This window comes from Plectropomus leopardus, chromosome 15, assembly GCF_026936395.1.
Source record: "Plectropomus leopardus strain MGB_pleo_1.0 chromosome 15, ASM2693639v1, whole genome shotgun sequence".
In the NCBI taxonomy this organism is placed as follows: domain Eukaryota; kingdom Metazoa; phylum Chordata; class Actinopteri; order Perciformes; family Serranidae; genus Plectropomus; species Plectropomus leopardus.
Genome location: NC_142190.1, coordinates 27,792,301 through 27,807,559, shown reverse-complemented (window position 1 = coordinate 27,807,559; position 15,259 = coordinate 27,792,301). Strand labels below are relative to the sequence as shown.

At 39.7% G+C, this 15,259-nt stretch overlaps 1 protein-coding gene across 11 annotated transcripts in view; it reads left to right on the top strand.

Annotated features, from left to right (window-relative positions):
* Nucleotides 1–15,259, top strand: part of LOC121952124 (RNA-binding protein Musashi homolog 2) — a 338,550-nt gene that overhangs the window by 94,831 nt on the left and 228,460 nt on the right. For all 11 annotated transcript variants that reach the window (XM_088088718.1, XM_088088717.1, XM_088088720.1 and 8 more), the window contains one exon: nucleotides 6,486–6,578. In XM_088088718.1, coding sequence (XP_087944844.1) covers nucleotides 6,486–6,578 — 93 coding nt within the window. The remainder of the gene's footprint in view (nucleotides 1–6,485; nucleotides 6,579–15,259) is intronic.

Genomic DNA, 15,259 nt, shown 5'->3' with positions numbered 1-15,259 from the left:
ACTAATGTAGCTGTGGATGCGGTGAGGGGAGTTTTCTGTTCCCTGGTGGTTGTGTGTAATTTGGTTAAAAAGGAAAAGCATTCGTTAAAATGTAAAATGATCTGTGTCGGATTAAATGCAAAGTCATTCCATCCAATCAATGTAGTTATTTAGTTACTGCACTTGATGCATTTTTACATGAGAATATAACAGCAGTTCTTTAAGTAGTCAGGGGATAGCTGATACTTTGTGTGTTTCTTAAAATAGTTTAAGCATCCATAAAGAAGAGACATTAATTTGCACTAAATGGTATAGCCATAACACAGAGGGACACAGTCTGAAGCCAAGCGGCCTGTCGCCATGGAGAGAAAAATAGAGAAAGTAATTGTGTTGTACCAGGACTCAAGCAATCCCATCAGCTACTGGGCAGACATGTCAGAGTATAAAGACGAGGCTGAAAACTTGACTGGTTGTAGCCTGATGGAACAAGGCCGAAAAATGACCGGGGACTGGGTGGCCCCAGAAGGGAAGCAGGGCAAACAGCTGATGTAGAGAGGCAAGCCGAGATGAACATTGACTTGTTTATTTCTTTTTTTTCTAAACCTAGATTGGCAATGATAAAAGTGAGTGATGTTGATAAATACTCGCACAGCCAGTTTATCAGCAGCTGTCTGGCTTGGGGTTGCCGGCGGCAGCATCCAAGGCTGATAACCTCTGAGGCCTGAGGCATGATGTTGGGAAGAGAGGAGGAGGGGAGGGGGGGTAGGGGAGGAGGATGATGCAGCTGCTGGGTTGTGGCCAGTGTATAACCCTAAACCGGTCAGTTGATATTTTGCAGGTCCACCAGTATCTGTCAAATGATGTGAAGAAGGGGAAAAAAGCAACATAATCTTCCATAAGCTTCACTGAGAGCCTGTAATGCTTATTCCACAGCAGGAAATAAAATTGTTGGATGAATAAAAAATGGAGACAACTTAGTTATTGTTAGATCTGTGCCACCAGTAGGGCCAAAAGGAAAACATTAAACTCTCCATGAATTCGTTAAATCCTCAGCAGCAGTTTGTGGCTCGCAGGATTAATAATTGATCTGTCAATCTGTTTGGCTGATCAGATCAGATTGATGGAAGAGGAGCAGATGCAGCAAGTGAATGCAAACTTTTTAGACCCACGAGAATGAACAGCTAATTTTCACCCTCAATGTTCCTCACATTCTGCTGCTCCATCTCTGCCCTGCGTATGCTCTGCGCTCCAACAGTGTGGCACTAAATATAACTGAAAACTGTATTTCACTAGCGCTCCTATTGAACTATACAGCTTCAAAACTTGAAAATCTATTTTTGTGCCAGCAGATGTGTGGAAACCCTGGGTTCTAGTAGTACATTATACTGCAGTACTGCATATAGTGTGTCCACGTTGTGTTGCCATACACTAGCAGAAGCCTTTGGGCGACTGCTTAGAATAGGTATATTCAGTGTCAAACACTGCACTGTCTCTCAATTTCATTACTTTCAAATGCATTAAAAAATGGAAACCTAGACTGCAATATGAGTGTTAAAGTGTGGGAAAAAATGCAACAGCGTAGTATTGCGATATTTTGCATGACAATTTGTATCAATACATGGAAGCCACATACCAAATGTTTTTATTATATAAATTATTAATATTGGAAATCAAATTACACTTTTGTTAGCCTACTATAATAAATTACATCAGTAGCTTTTCCAGTTCGCTAGATTTTCTTTGCCCCAACAAAATGATTGAAGTGAGTTGAACAGACTGAAAACTTAATCGTATTAGATAAAACAGATGACAAAGTTTTTCGTTTGGACATAATTTTCATTTGAAAAAATTGGAAGAATTTGCAAAATATGTTATCAAAATACCCAGCGTAGCTCAAAACCTTTAAAATTGCAATAATATTGTTTTGTCAACTAAACATCGACACTATCATCTCAGGGACCCCGAGACCTCCCTGCAGATTTGTTACTCTAATGTGAACTCCATTGCTATGGCCTTTGCTGAATGCTTAAATGCATGTTAGCATGTTTAATTTGCAAACATTTAACATATAGCAGAATCCCTAACTTATTAGCAACTGAAAATAAATACATTAGCATGTTAATGTGCATAGAGTGTTAAAAAAGGTATCGTTACCATGGTAATATGATTATGTTGTAGGGATGGTGCTGGCTTTCTGATAATTTATTTAGAGGTACTGTGTCATATAGTGCAAGATCTACACTGTTTATTGCTCAGCTGTATTTTGATATGTTGTTTGCAGTGACATTTGTACTAATATTGTTTGTCTGAGATGGTTAAATCTGTTTTTCACGCCTGTATGCTAATTACTACACAACCTGCATATGCATATTTAGGCCTTTGGCCCACTGCACATTTTCAGTGCTGAGCGAAGTACGTTGCTCTTATCAGTGTAATAAAAGATCCATACTTGTGTTTTTATGGGTTGAGTGTATGATCTCTAAAACAAACTGTTGTGGTAACTTTCTTTTAATAAGTGTTTATATTGCAGTTGCGAGCACCTCTAGCCCTGAAGTACATGTTGTGTTGCAGAGCTCGTTTCTCTTATTCACTTTTAAATTGGAGTTATAAATAGCGACCACTTACATGTTATAATTTTTTTCTTTTCTTTTTTCTTTTTTACAAAAGTTAGTTTCATTGACTTTTGTAGCAAAACAACAAAATAAAATAAGAAAAACATGAAAAATCAGAGGCAAAAAAAAGCTGTAATAGGAGAGGGCCTATGTGTGGGAGGCTGTGTGCATATGTGCAGGCTGTGTGCTTGTGAGACTGTGTGCACCTGGAAAGCTCTTGACAGATGGTTACTTCTGCTCGAGCTGAATGTTGCTTCTTCTTTTTTTTCTCGGTGTTAAGCCTCTTTCATAGATCGAAAGTGTTTTGGTCAGCATTTTGATCAAGGCAGACTCTTTCAACCTTTCTTGATAGTATGCTGTGCATCTCTGGAGTGTGTTTATCCTGCCCCGGCCATTTGTTTTGGTTTGATTCTGGGAGATCAGAGCCGTGACTTTTCTCTGCTGCCTTTTCTGCTTCTCTTTTCTTTGTTCACCAGTGAGATTATAGAGCAGTGCATCAAAAATCATTGTATGCCACCTTATATTAGTAATTCTAAATCTGTAGCATAGATTTGGTACTAAGAGGAAGGTGAGGATTATTCATAAATCACAATAACCTACTGTGGTCTTTCTTCTAAGTTCAGGGGTCAGCAGCTTTTACTATTGAAGGACACACTTTTGGCCAGAAAATTAAATAAATAGAATAAGATAAAAACCTAAAAATCTGTCTGGAGCCCCAAATCATATGTGACCCTACAATGAAGGTCTAATCACTATTCATCACTATTACTAATAGGTCTAAATAGGTCGTCATTAATATGTTTTACTAAAAAATGGCCACTCTTCAGTACTTTTTTATGATTATTTGGTACTTTAACTTTTAAGCATTGCAGTAAAGGAAAATTTCACTATTAACCACTTGAAACCATTTGAAAACTTGGGAAGAAGGCAATGAACAAGGAAATAAGAAATGACAAAAACAAAATAGCAAGAAATTAGCAAAAAGTACAAGAAAATTACCTGAAAATTAGTAAAAACAAACTAACAAAAAAAAAAAAAGATTAAGAAAGTTAAATACAATTTAAAAAAATAAATAAAGATCATTTTCTAAATCTGCTTATTTCTTTTCTATTTGTGGAACATTTTTTGCCAGGTTGCTCATTGCCTCTTTACTCCTTTTTTTAAAAGAAATCACTGGACTCAGGGCTCAAAGGTTTAAAAATCTGTGAAAGGGGTCTGAAAGCAGCACAAGAGAAGTGATGTTGCTCCAGGTTTCAAAGGGATATATTCCTTCAAAGACCTTTTCTGGACTTGTGGATTTGGAATCCACAACAAGCTTATCAAGGGAAACTCAAGACTAGCCACTCCTATTGAGGTTGGCTGAATTTAGAGAAAAAGGAGATGCTGTAGATGCATGATGCACATTTAAATGACAAAATAGTAAAGCGTTTTATACCTGGTGTCTACAACAATGATAAATGAAAACAAAAACGGTAAAAATGTATTCCTATTCATTTTTATTTCGTTTTTTTGTCAAAGCCAAGGTAAGCAACTTGAGTCACATGCAGTGCTGAAATTGCAGGTTGCCTACCCCTGTCATAGGCCAAATCAGACCTATATACAGTGTTCCCACGGTCATGGAAAACCTGAAAAAGTCCTGGAATTTCACAGTCACACTGTTCAGGCCTGGAAAAGTCATGGAATTTTGTTGTGTGTAATGAAATTGTCACAGTAGTCTTTCATGGATTGCCTTCCATGTAATGTAACATAGCAGCAAAATTATTTTCTGTAGCTGACTATGTAACTCTATTAAGTGCTGATTTGTAACATTTTGCTTGCACGTATGCATCACATATGTTTCTTTATTTTTGTCTCTTCCTTCATGTATGCCAGCGTAGGTAAAGTTTGCTTGAATGGAGTTTGATTCTGATATGTTGGAAAAATTTCAGGCAAGAAAATAGATGTTTTATTATCGATTCTTGAAAAGTCATGGAAAACTTTTGAATTCTGTCCATGAGTATGTGTGGGAACCCCGTATATAGACTACTACTGCACTAATTGAGATCTTCAGCCATTTGGTCCCCCACATTGTTGTAAGTGGTAGTGGATCAGACATGAGCGATATTGCCTCAAGCTAAGAAACATTATGTCCACATCAAACGTGCTAAATCATTTGCCATCACCTTTGTATATCTATTACCAGAGGTCGGCTGAAAGAGGCTGAGGGGAAAGTCCTCCTCCCCACAGTGTCCTCTTACTGCAGTGTCAGATCAGGCCAAAGCTATAACCATAATAATAACAACATGGGTACCATGGAGACGCAAAGTGCTTGAGCCTCAGTGTTACAGTCATTTACATTTGTTTCTGTCACCTTAGAAAAAAGAATACAGTACCTGTAAATGGCACAGATATTAGAATTGTTTGATTTGTCTCAGATCAGATTTCATGGGGGCATATTTAGGGCCAGGGTGTTAGGGTCAGGTTAGGGGAATGAAAAGGTTTTCCAGTGCTGCTCTCAAAATACAAATCCTGGTCTATTTTCAAGACGGGGCCGACAAAGTGCAAAGACACAAAAAAAGAATATAAATAAAGAAAATAATACAAAAAATAAGTCCATGCAACAAAAGGAAACTTATTTACACACAAATTATATGCTATAAACAATTTAAAAAAGCAACAACTTGGTGTGCACTCCGGACTATACTTTAAAGCATGAGAGTCCAAACAAGACTATGCATTTACCAAAATGGACAATAACATTTCTAGGGTTCAGGTTAGCAGGCAGTAAGCCCTCTAGTTTATTAATTAAATATAAAGTGGCCGGGTAAACAGGAAGAAAATCCAGGCACTCCAAAAATGTGAAAAATGTGAAAAAGGCGACGTGTTTCAACCACTACCGGTCTTCATCAGTGCTTTAAAAACATTTGTAATACAGGTATGGCCACACCAATATAGCGGGGGAACCAATAGGCGGCCATAACGTGACCCAGATGATGAAATGACTGTTAAAACAGAAATATATCATAACAACAAACCATAATGACAAAACAAAGAGAGCACGAAATCAGAAAACATATAAATTTATATATATATCCATAAAATACATTGAATGTAAAGAAAAAAATAGACAAATCACAGAAACCGTGTTAAGTCAGTGTCCTCACTGAGACCAGGATAAAGTGTCCATGCAGATGTTTCTGAGGTCAGATTTTAGGATAAGATTGTTTTTCCATATTCTGAAGTTCTCTGGTTAATTTTTAATTGTGCGAAAAAAGAAATAGTCCCTGGCAGATTTTACTCTGGCTTTGACGTGCTACTGTATTTCCCTGAGAAATGGTCCTCCTAAATTTAGCATGTGCTCTCTGCAGCAGATGTTCGTGCCCTTTTTTGATGCCGTGGGTAATAATCCTTAATATTCTTGCTGTTTGAAACTAAATGAGGCTTTAATGCACTCTGATTCCATCTTCCAGCACTCATTAATTGTTTTTTTTTTTTTGAAAATCCATAAATTATTTCTGTTGTTGTTGTTGTTTTATTTTAAGTTTCGCAAAGATAAACAGAAACTTTTAGGGATGAAATCTTTAATTCCGTGACAGTCTGTTTTGATTAGAGCTTCCATTTGAGATGTCATTGTGAGGGAAATCACAGAACTGCTTCCCTTAGCCAAGAGTGTTTTTTTTCTTTCTTGCCAATACCTTCGGCATTCGTGACCTTGTTATAATACTAAAGTGTTTTTTGAAGCTCAACTGTGTGAATCCGTTTTATTCCTGTTTAGCAACAATGTGTCCTCACTGGTTTTTATCCTCCCCAGCACAGGTGATGCTCACTCAGTGTGTCTGAAGCCTCATTAAAGGTGTTGTGCAACACATTTGAAGCCTCATCACTAATCCTCTCCTCTCACCCTTTCCTTTCCAGATGGTCACAAGAACAAAGAAAATATTTGTGGGTGGCTTGTCAGCTAATACAGTAGTGGAAGACGTGAAGCAGTATTTTGAACAGTTTGGGAAGGTAAGGACATTTTTATTTTATTATTACCCTGCACAGTGTTGTCACAAGAGTCAAAATTTTAGCACTATTTGATTCCTTTGCATGCTGTGTTGTTGGAAGCTAGATATTAGTTATTTCAAGAAATATTATTAATATCATTATTAAGAGCAAAAAATGTTAATTTGATAATTTCTTAATCAGTGTATGGTGCCCCCTATCACTGCAACAGTGGGTGTGTTCACATGGACATGAATCACCTGTTTATGATTGGATTTTTGGAGTGTTTTGCTAGGAATGGAAAAACATGAAAAAATGATGAGGAATTATATTAAAAAGCCTTTGTTGTAGTGGCTTAATCATTAAAAAAGCCAACATGTACATTTAAAAAAAATGTAAAAAACATGTTTGCTTATATGTTTGAGAAACCCAAATAAGCCCTTATACCAATAATGCCAAATTAAATATGCAAGCGGAATGCTAAAAAACAAAAAACGGAAAAAAAACCCTGTATTATTGTACGTATACACTTTAAACCGGCTATATATACTGGCTTCAGCTAACTGATGTAACAGAAACACAAACAATGGCAGCAGCAACAGTGTTGCAATGCAATGCCGAAATAGAGTTTTGTCTTTGGTTAATGAAAAATGTGCCTATCCCTGCTCCCCTGTCCTACCATAGACTTTAAATGTAGATGGACGGCATGATAGCTAGCTAAAAGTGAAGCTAAAACATCTTGATCGCCCCCTGGTGGCTGGCTGCAGTATAGATCATTTGACCCTGCCCCCCTCCATGTAAGTAAATGGGGCAAACTAAAAAATCAGCAGCAGGGAGGCAAATTTTAGGAGCTGGAACCTGCAAATATTTGAGTTTTTGCTTGAAAAATCAATGAATCAATCAGCTTTCAAAAGAGTTAGCTATTAATTTTTCTTCAGTTGACTACTGAATTAAACGACCAATCATTGCAGCTCTAGTATGTAGCGTGTGTGTGGTTAAGAGAGATGTTGGTCTGCATTTGGAGCAGACAGCTGCTGGCGATCGGAGTAGAGAAGAAACAGTTAAGTTGTCAAGTGGTAGCAAATGTAACGATAAGTGTAATATTATCTGTCGCTCTCATCTCCTGTTGCCAGTTTGTTTTTGTAAACATCACAGGCCCAAGCATGTATAGACCACATTAATCAGAAACTGGGTTACTATTACATTTCGTGTATATGGGAAAAATGAATAACCCAAATTCGCATCTAAACAATACATTGTGATAATGATCGTAACCCGGGATAAGCCTAATAAAGTGTTATTCATGCCCATGTTAACTAACACACTCACAGTCACCACATGGCCAGCACTTCACGCTTTACAGCAATCAGGAGCCTTAAAAGAAGCCAGCGGCACCAGTTTGGCTCCATTCCTGACAGATAAATCTCTGTTGTGACAAGCAAACAACTGAAGATATGGCAATAGCTTCACACAGCCCACCATGCCTGGTCAACAACATGCATTTTGCTCACAGAGCAAACAAGCAATGACAACCAGCTGCCATGACCAAACCCCCCCAAAAAGAGAGCAAAATCCGAGTGTGTAGTATAACACTGTAAAACAAATATCACTGTGAATATAAAGGAATCAAAGCTAAGGTTTTGATATTGTAGTGACATTATTGCAGTATGTTATGAAAGAAAAAAAAACAAAACACACACACCCATTTCAGTCAGCAGAGGCTCATATTCAGCTGTTTGTTCCTGTCTGCTGCAGCAGTTTCTGCATGCTGTTCTCATGACCAATACCCCCAGCAGAGTGAGGCATACATGCACACGCTGTCATACTCACACAAGCTCACTCTCGGGTGTGTGCACATGTGCGCACACAAACACGGTTTGATACAGTGGTAGCATTTCACAGATAATGTCCCCACACTGAGCGCAGATCCATTTCCCTCATGTCATATTCCACATCAGTCAAGGTCACCTTCAGCTCATACAGTCCCTGTAACATCAGCACTTGACCTTGAGTTTAAACAATTTCACCGAGGATGGATTTTTCATGGGCACATAATGTACCACGTCCTGAAGGAGACAAAAGAGCTGTTGTAAATTAATAGAAACTGTTATTTTTTTGTGCGGAGACAGTGTGCAACCAGCTCCCGCCCCTGTGAAGCCCCATGTTATTTTCGTGACTGAAAGCGAGCAAGGTGAAGGACTTTGTTTTGCTCTTTTATCTGTGCAAGTGGCATTAAAGACCTCACCATGGCCCGGTCTCGCCGTTCCAAATAAAGATGGCTTATTTGCACAATAGAACGCAGCGAGCAAATATTCAGCACGACTTCGCAATCAATGGATCTGAGAAAGGGCTCGAAATGATTTTCGACTTGATTGAATGACATAATTGACTTGATTATACAAAGTTTTTTTCCTCCTTGAGGAATCGTCAAATGCTTAGGAGGAAACAAACAAATCAGACTGATTGAGCAAGATCTTGTGCATGTTTCTGTGTGTGCTTTTATAGCCTACTTGTGCATGCTTGGATGTGTCTGCAGTGGCTGAGTGTGTCAGCGATTAAGTGTATTTATGTGGGTGCATGCTTAGGGGCGTGCGTGCGTGTGTGTGCGAGCAGGTTTGAGTGTCTTCAGCGGGAAAAAAAGGGGAAAATCAGAGTAGATATTGTGCGCTATGGCAGACAAGATACAGAGCAAAAAAAAAGAAGTATCTTTCTGGCTCTGTTTTGTGTGTGTCCTTCCTTTCTGCCTTACACATCCCGGGATTTATTAAATAACCTGCCTGTCACTGCAACCTACCATTATCGCCACATACACACCACTCTGAGGACTTATCCACAGAAGGGAAAACCAATTAATTCAGTTTCCCCTCCATAGAATCTTGGTGGCAGTCTGTCAGTCAGTCATCACTTTCTGTCCGTCTGTCTGCCTTATGCGCATGTCAAGGGGGGCATTAGCCGTCGTGGTTGCGGGGCAGCCAGTCATTTATATTTCCCGGAAAGTATGTTGTGACTTATCAATCATCACGCAACTACAGCTTAAGGCAGCGGCAAAATGTTCTTCCTCACTGGGAACAAGCCATTTCAGTGATTTTTTTTTTTTTTTTGCAAGCGATGTGTTTGTATGTGTGTGCGAGGCAGTATAGGCCAATTAGCAGGATGTGGTCCACAGAGATGGCGGCGGTTGGGAGGCAGTGGAGGGGAAACAGCTGGTGTGGCCACAATTGGGTCACAGGTTCTGTCTGTAACCTCCACACCTCCCCTCTCCTCCCCGCCTCGGTCCCTCCCTCTTCTGTCTCCATTCTGTCAGGAGGAGAGGTGGCATTTGTTATGGGGAGAGGCTGACAGCTCTCATGCACATCAGTCTCACTGCCACTCTCCCAGCCGTCACCATTAGGAAAGAGCACATGCCCGAGCTTGGCACGACTTCAGAAGAGCTCCTCCACAGCCACAGCCTCTCTTTTTTTTCTGGTCGCCTACAGTACAAGCTGAAGGTGTGCATTTGAAGTGATTGTGACAGTCATTTGAACGGAACTGAAGTGTGGTTCTGTTTGACTGATTCTAATGCATCTCAGATGGATCCCATTACCTGCCTAATAGTAGCCACATCCTGCCTTCCCTCTTTTTTTTTTTTTTTCACACGCAGCACACTGCACCTTAGCCCTGCAAGCCAAATGAGACAATCTTATCAGCACAGCCTGGCCTCCCTTTATATTCAAGGACTCTTAACTGGAGGCTGCTGCTATTTCTGTCGTGCAATAAAGTCAAATGAATCAGTGTGCTGTGTGTGCTATTATGTGCTATTGTGCAAACTTATAAATTGCAAGGAAAGACAATGTTAGCCCGCAGAGATTCCATTTTTGGGTTTCTCCTCGCATGTAGGCCTGTTTTGTCACCATTTTTATATGGTACTTTTATAACATTTCCTGGATCCTTTCTATCAAGGATCTATCAAGTTTTTTTTTTTGATACATTTACCTCCCTGTCTTTGCCTTTTTTTCTGTGGTTTGCATAACAGACAGAAACACCCCCAAAATATCTAATAACAGAGATGACAGCACAGAATTTTTTATTATGTCATTTTGCATGATATATTTTTTTTTCTTCCTTTCGAGACTATGCATGCTGTAAGGTCAAAGGTCAGGAGCAACTAAAAAAAACAGCAGATGTGCTTGTAGAGATTCAGTTTCGTGCAAAGTATTACTTTAGTAGTAGTCTGAGGATGTACACACTTGCAAAAACTAGTTGAATGTACAGTATGTACATTTTCTGTTGCTAGGGGTCTATGAATAATAAACAAATAATGAATGAACAATGCTGTCATTTCAGTCAGTTTCTCTTGGTTAGTTTTCCTTCAGTGGTCATCCTTCAGGGTGTTTTCATTGGAAGCAGAATTTTCAGCAGAGGTTTTGTTCTCTCCAAAGCAAACAAACCAGGTTATTTAAGCCAATAACAAGACCATTTAAAGCAGTTTCACATTAAAAAACTGTGTTTCTCCAATGCTGTTTGGCCCGTCACAGAGGGTTTGCTAGCCTGGCTTCTGCTAATGTTTGATCACTTTTTTTTCTCTAGTAACTTAAAATCCAGACGTTGGGGAGGTTTTTACCAGGAGCCAAGTTATCCGCAGATTGATTTAAATCAGTATCAACACTCAATAAAGCAGTTTCACTGAAAAATCAGTGTTTTTCCAATGCTGTTTAACACGGCAGCGGCTGGAGCCAAGCTGCCGCAGGTTGTTTCTTTGATGATTTAAGATCTAGATGTCTGATGACTAAAAAACTTGACCGGTTAAAACATATCACATTATAAGTGATCAAATAAAATGGACCGTTTCCTTAATTAAAAAATTACAGATTTTTCTGTGTTTGAATATTGTTTAAAACATTTGGGATGATGTCAGTTCACAACCTGGAAAAAAAGATTAATATTATATGAGAAAAGTTACATATTCTTTAGGTTTTTAGACTCTTTTAATACATTTTTTATTATAAGCTAAAATGACTTATTTTATTTATTTCCAGAAGGCCTGGTATTTTGTGGAAATATTAATTGCGTTGCATATTATGTTGATCTCTTAAGGATTCTTTTTTTTCATATGCTGCCCTCTAATTTTCCAGTAACTCAAACACCTGTTACCAAAACACCTACCACTCCAGAATATTCCGCTGAGGCAAGCACTTGATTAAAGATGGGAGTTGGTGTGTTGACACCTTATAAATTTGGACGTGACGTACCAGCAGAGCCCTGCCCAAGCATGAACAGACAGTTAAAGGCATAATTAGCTGGGGTGGCTAATGCTTCCTCATTGGTTTATTGTAATCAGCTTTTGGGTGCACCTCATAGTGCACTCAATGGGCTAAGCTGGAACAAGCCCTGCTCACTGACTCCGCTCCTCGTCCACTGGCTGGGCTTTGCTGTGCGAGCCTGAAGCTGACTTTTCGTTGAATCAGAGCTACTTGCTTCCATGTCACTGCGCCGCCACAATCGTCTCTTTATGTCCAGGCTGTCCTGGTTCTCATGCTCCACTGGTCTAGAGCCAGTTTCTGGAGGAGGAGCTGAATGGAAGGAGGAGCTTAACCAGTTCACTGCCACCGGGCTCAGGAGGGATAAAGGTAGACACTGAAAGGTCACCACTTAGACGAGACAAAACTGAGCCTGGAGTCCCGAGATGAGACAATGGCCTTAAATAGAAAAAAAAAATAAATAAAGAGATGACACATGTTGGAGGACACTGGAAAGATATCGACATCAGTGAGCTGACAGACAGAGATCACAGTCAGGATACAGTCATGTTTCACCCCTGGCTGAGCCAGCGTCTGCATACCTCTCCCATACTGTCACTGAGATGAAGCAGATGAGAGGAAATTATAAAAGCATCAGAAAAAAGATCCCTTGGTTAGTGCATGAAATACGTTCTGGGGCTGTGGTAATCGAATACCACGGCTGACATTTTGCGTGCCCTTAGATTTTGAAAATGGCAGAAAAATAACTGTGTGACCGTCTGTAAAGACTGCATGAATTCATTTTGCATACCTGCACAAGTGCTCACGCCCCGTAACAACACTGGCTTTACAAGTATTCCCTGTTGAAAAAAAAAATAAATAAAAAGGAAATCCTTTTATCAATACAATTTTAAATGAATGACTTTATTTCGAACCAAAAATTAAAACATATTTTAAACAAACAAGCAAAACAAAAGCACAGTGTCTGAAAAGGAGTAGGTAGAAGTAAAGCTTTCATATCCCCACCCCTTTCTCACTTTTTTCTTTTATCTCATACTTTCAACAAATTCCAAAATTTATTTGCAACTAGTGTACAAACAACCATCCCCAGTTTACTTACCACCCGATTAAATACATAAATATCATCCCAGGTTTATTTACGATCCAAATATCCTCCAGTGTTACAAAATAAATGAAAACACCCCTAACACACATTGACTCACCAGACACTTGGGCTGCTTTTAATATCAGCTGTTACAGAATGCATCTGAATCACTGTGCAGACATTACAAATCACCAGTAATCATTGCTGCGACATTGATAACGAGGATCTTGCGCTATCTGTTTGATTGCAGATTATATTTTACCTCGGATGACAATGCTATTTAGCTCTCACAGTGATGGCTCATACACAGGGCTTAAACTGGAAACTATAAAGGTGCACGTCACATGTACTGAAGTGAGGAAGGCGAACCTCAGATACAACTGCGTCATGCGCGTCGGCTAAAATAGCAAACAAGGATGATTAATGCAGAGAAAATACACTCTATAAGAGCGAAAAGAACCTAATCAAAAGGCCACAGTCCCTCATTCCACTCCCTCGGCTCGTGCAGGTGCACATTTGCATGCCATTTACATGGCGGCTCGCAGTGACCACTACCACTCCACCGTTTGGGTGTCCATCATCCGCTGACATTCTGTGATTGTTTCCTCTCTACTGCGACTCAGCCAATCAGTTGAGGATATAGTCTGGTTCCAGTGATTATAAGGAGTGATCAGAGCAGCAATGATGGAGCATGTGCCTTGCAGTGGAGATTTAGCCAGAGGCTTCAATCTCATTGCAGTCACTTGTAGTTAGTGACTGAGACTAGCAGTGAGAAGGGCAGAGCAATATAAATGAATTGGCTATGAATGTGGATACGGCTGCGGCGCTGCAGGGACACGCGGGGGGTGGGAGGGGAGGGTTGCAGGGCCAGTTAGACAAACTATTTCATATCCCCCTTGACCTTTATTTGCCCAGTGGCCCAGCAACATTTCCAATAGAGTAGCTTTTAAATAGCCACTGAAGAATTGAGCTGTTATTCACATCATTTTTGTGTGTGCATGTCCGTCTTTATATAAGAGACGAGCGTGTGCGTGTTCATGCAAGTGTCTTTCCTGCAGAATTTTTACTCACAGGATCAGACCTTTAACAGAAGATTAGATAGATTTTTGACTATTGCTGATCCGTAGAAATACCCATCAGTCAGCCTCCTCCAACAACCAGACGCCGTGCGGTATGGGCGGCTCACAAAGAGAGCCGTGGATCAGGGGAGATTGACACCTTTCTGTAGGTCTGTAGTCTCATCTCCCAGCTGTCCCTCCTGAAATGGCTCCCTCGGGATAAGCCGGGATTGGCTTGATTGTGTTATCGGCGACTGATCGGGTCATTGAATGATGGAATTTTGAGCCCCTGTTCTGCTTAAAGAATGAAATGTTTAAAGAAGATTGACTGTGATTGGATCAGATCCAGCACCTGCTCAAAGGGTCAATCAGGTGAAGGCAGGAGGCGGCAATCTCTGCTGCGCTATTGTGACATGAATAGAGGGGGGAATTAATGTGTGTGTTGTGGAAGGGCCATGGTGGCGGATGGATGGTTGTAGTGGGAGGGATGCCAGAGATGCCATTCAACAGGGAAGAGGTTGAAAAATGTCATCAGAGGAAGTGTCATGAGTAATTTGCAGCAGTCTCACCATCAAACCGGCGTGGAGGTGGACGCCTCCACCTTCACGCCTCCACCTCAGCCTCGCAAACTGCAATCTAGTCCATAGGGGATCCCATGTGGGAGAACACTTCAGTAGGAATTGAGATTTAAAAGAAGGTTTCCTGGATGGATGGGTAGTGTATATTGATATATGCAGTTGTATGTTCTAAAGATTGGCATGGAATAAAGGGTTTGAAGGGTGGGAGCCTGGCCAAGCATTATTGCATTATTGCAAGTCCAGAGCTTTGAAAAAAACTGCTTTTTTAAGCATCTTCAGTTGGCTCGGCATTGGCTCAAATATATTTGTAAACTTACGTGAGAGCTTGAAATTTAACAGACTCTGTTGATTATCATGATCACGTTTACCTAAAGTATTTTTTACCTAAATGCTTAAAGTGCATTCGTGAGGTCTATAAAACATGCCAAGAGTGTTTCCCCCCCTCATAAAATATTTGCAGAGCCAATTTTAAAAACATTTGAAAACCAATAAAACTAGGGATGCAGATAATGGCTTTAAAATGAAATATCAGAATCGGCCAACATGCTGATTTCTGCCGATATTACAAATCAGTATGTATATATATTTTTTAATGACAGAGTGAACATGTACAAAACATCAGCTCTAATTTTTTTTTTTTAATATTTATTAATTTATTTATTTAGTAGTAGTTCACAATTTGAACTTTGAACTAAGGTTGCAGCCCCAAATATGAAATAGTTTAAAATCATGTCTTTCTGCCAGTGAT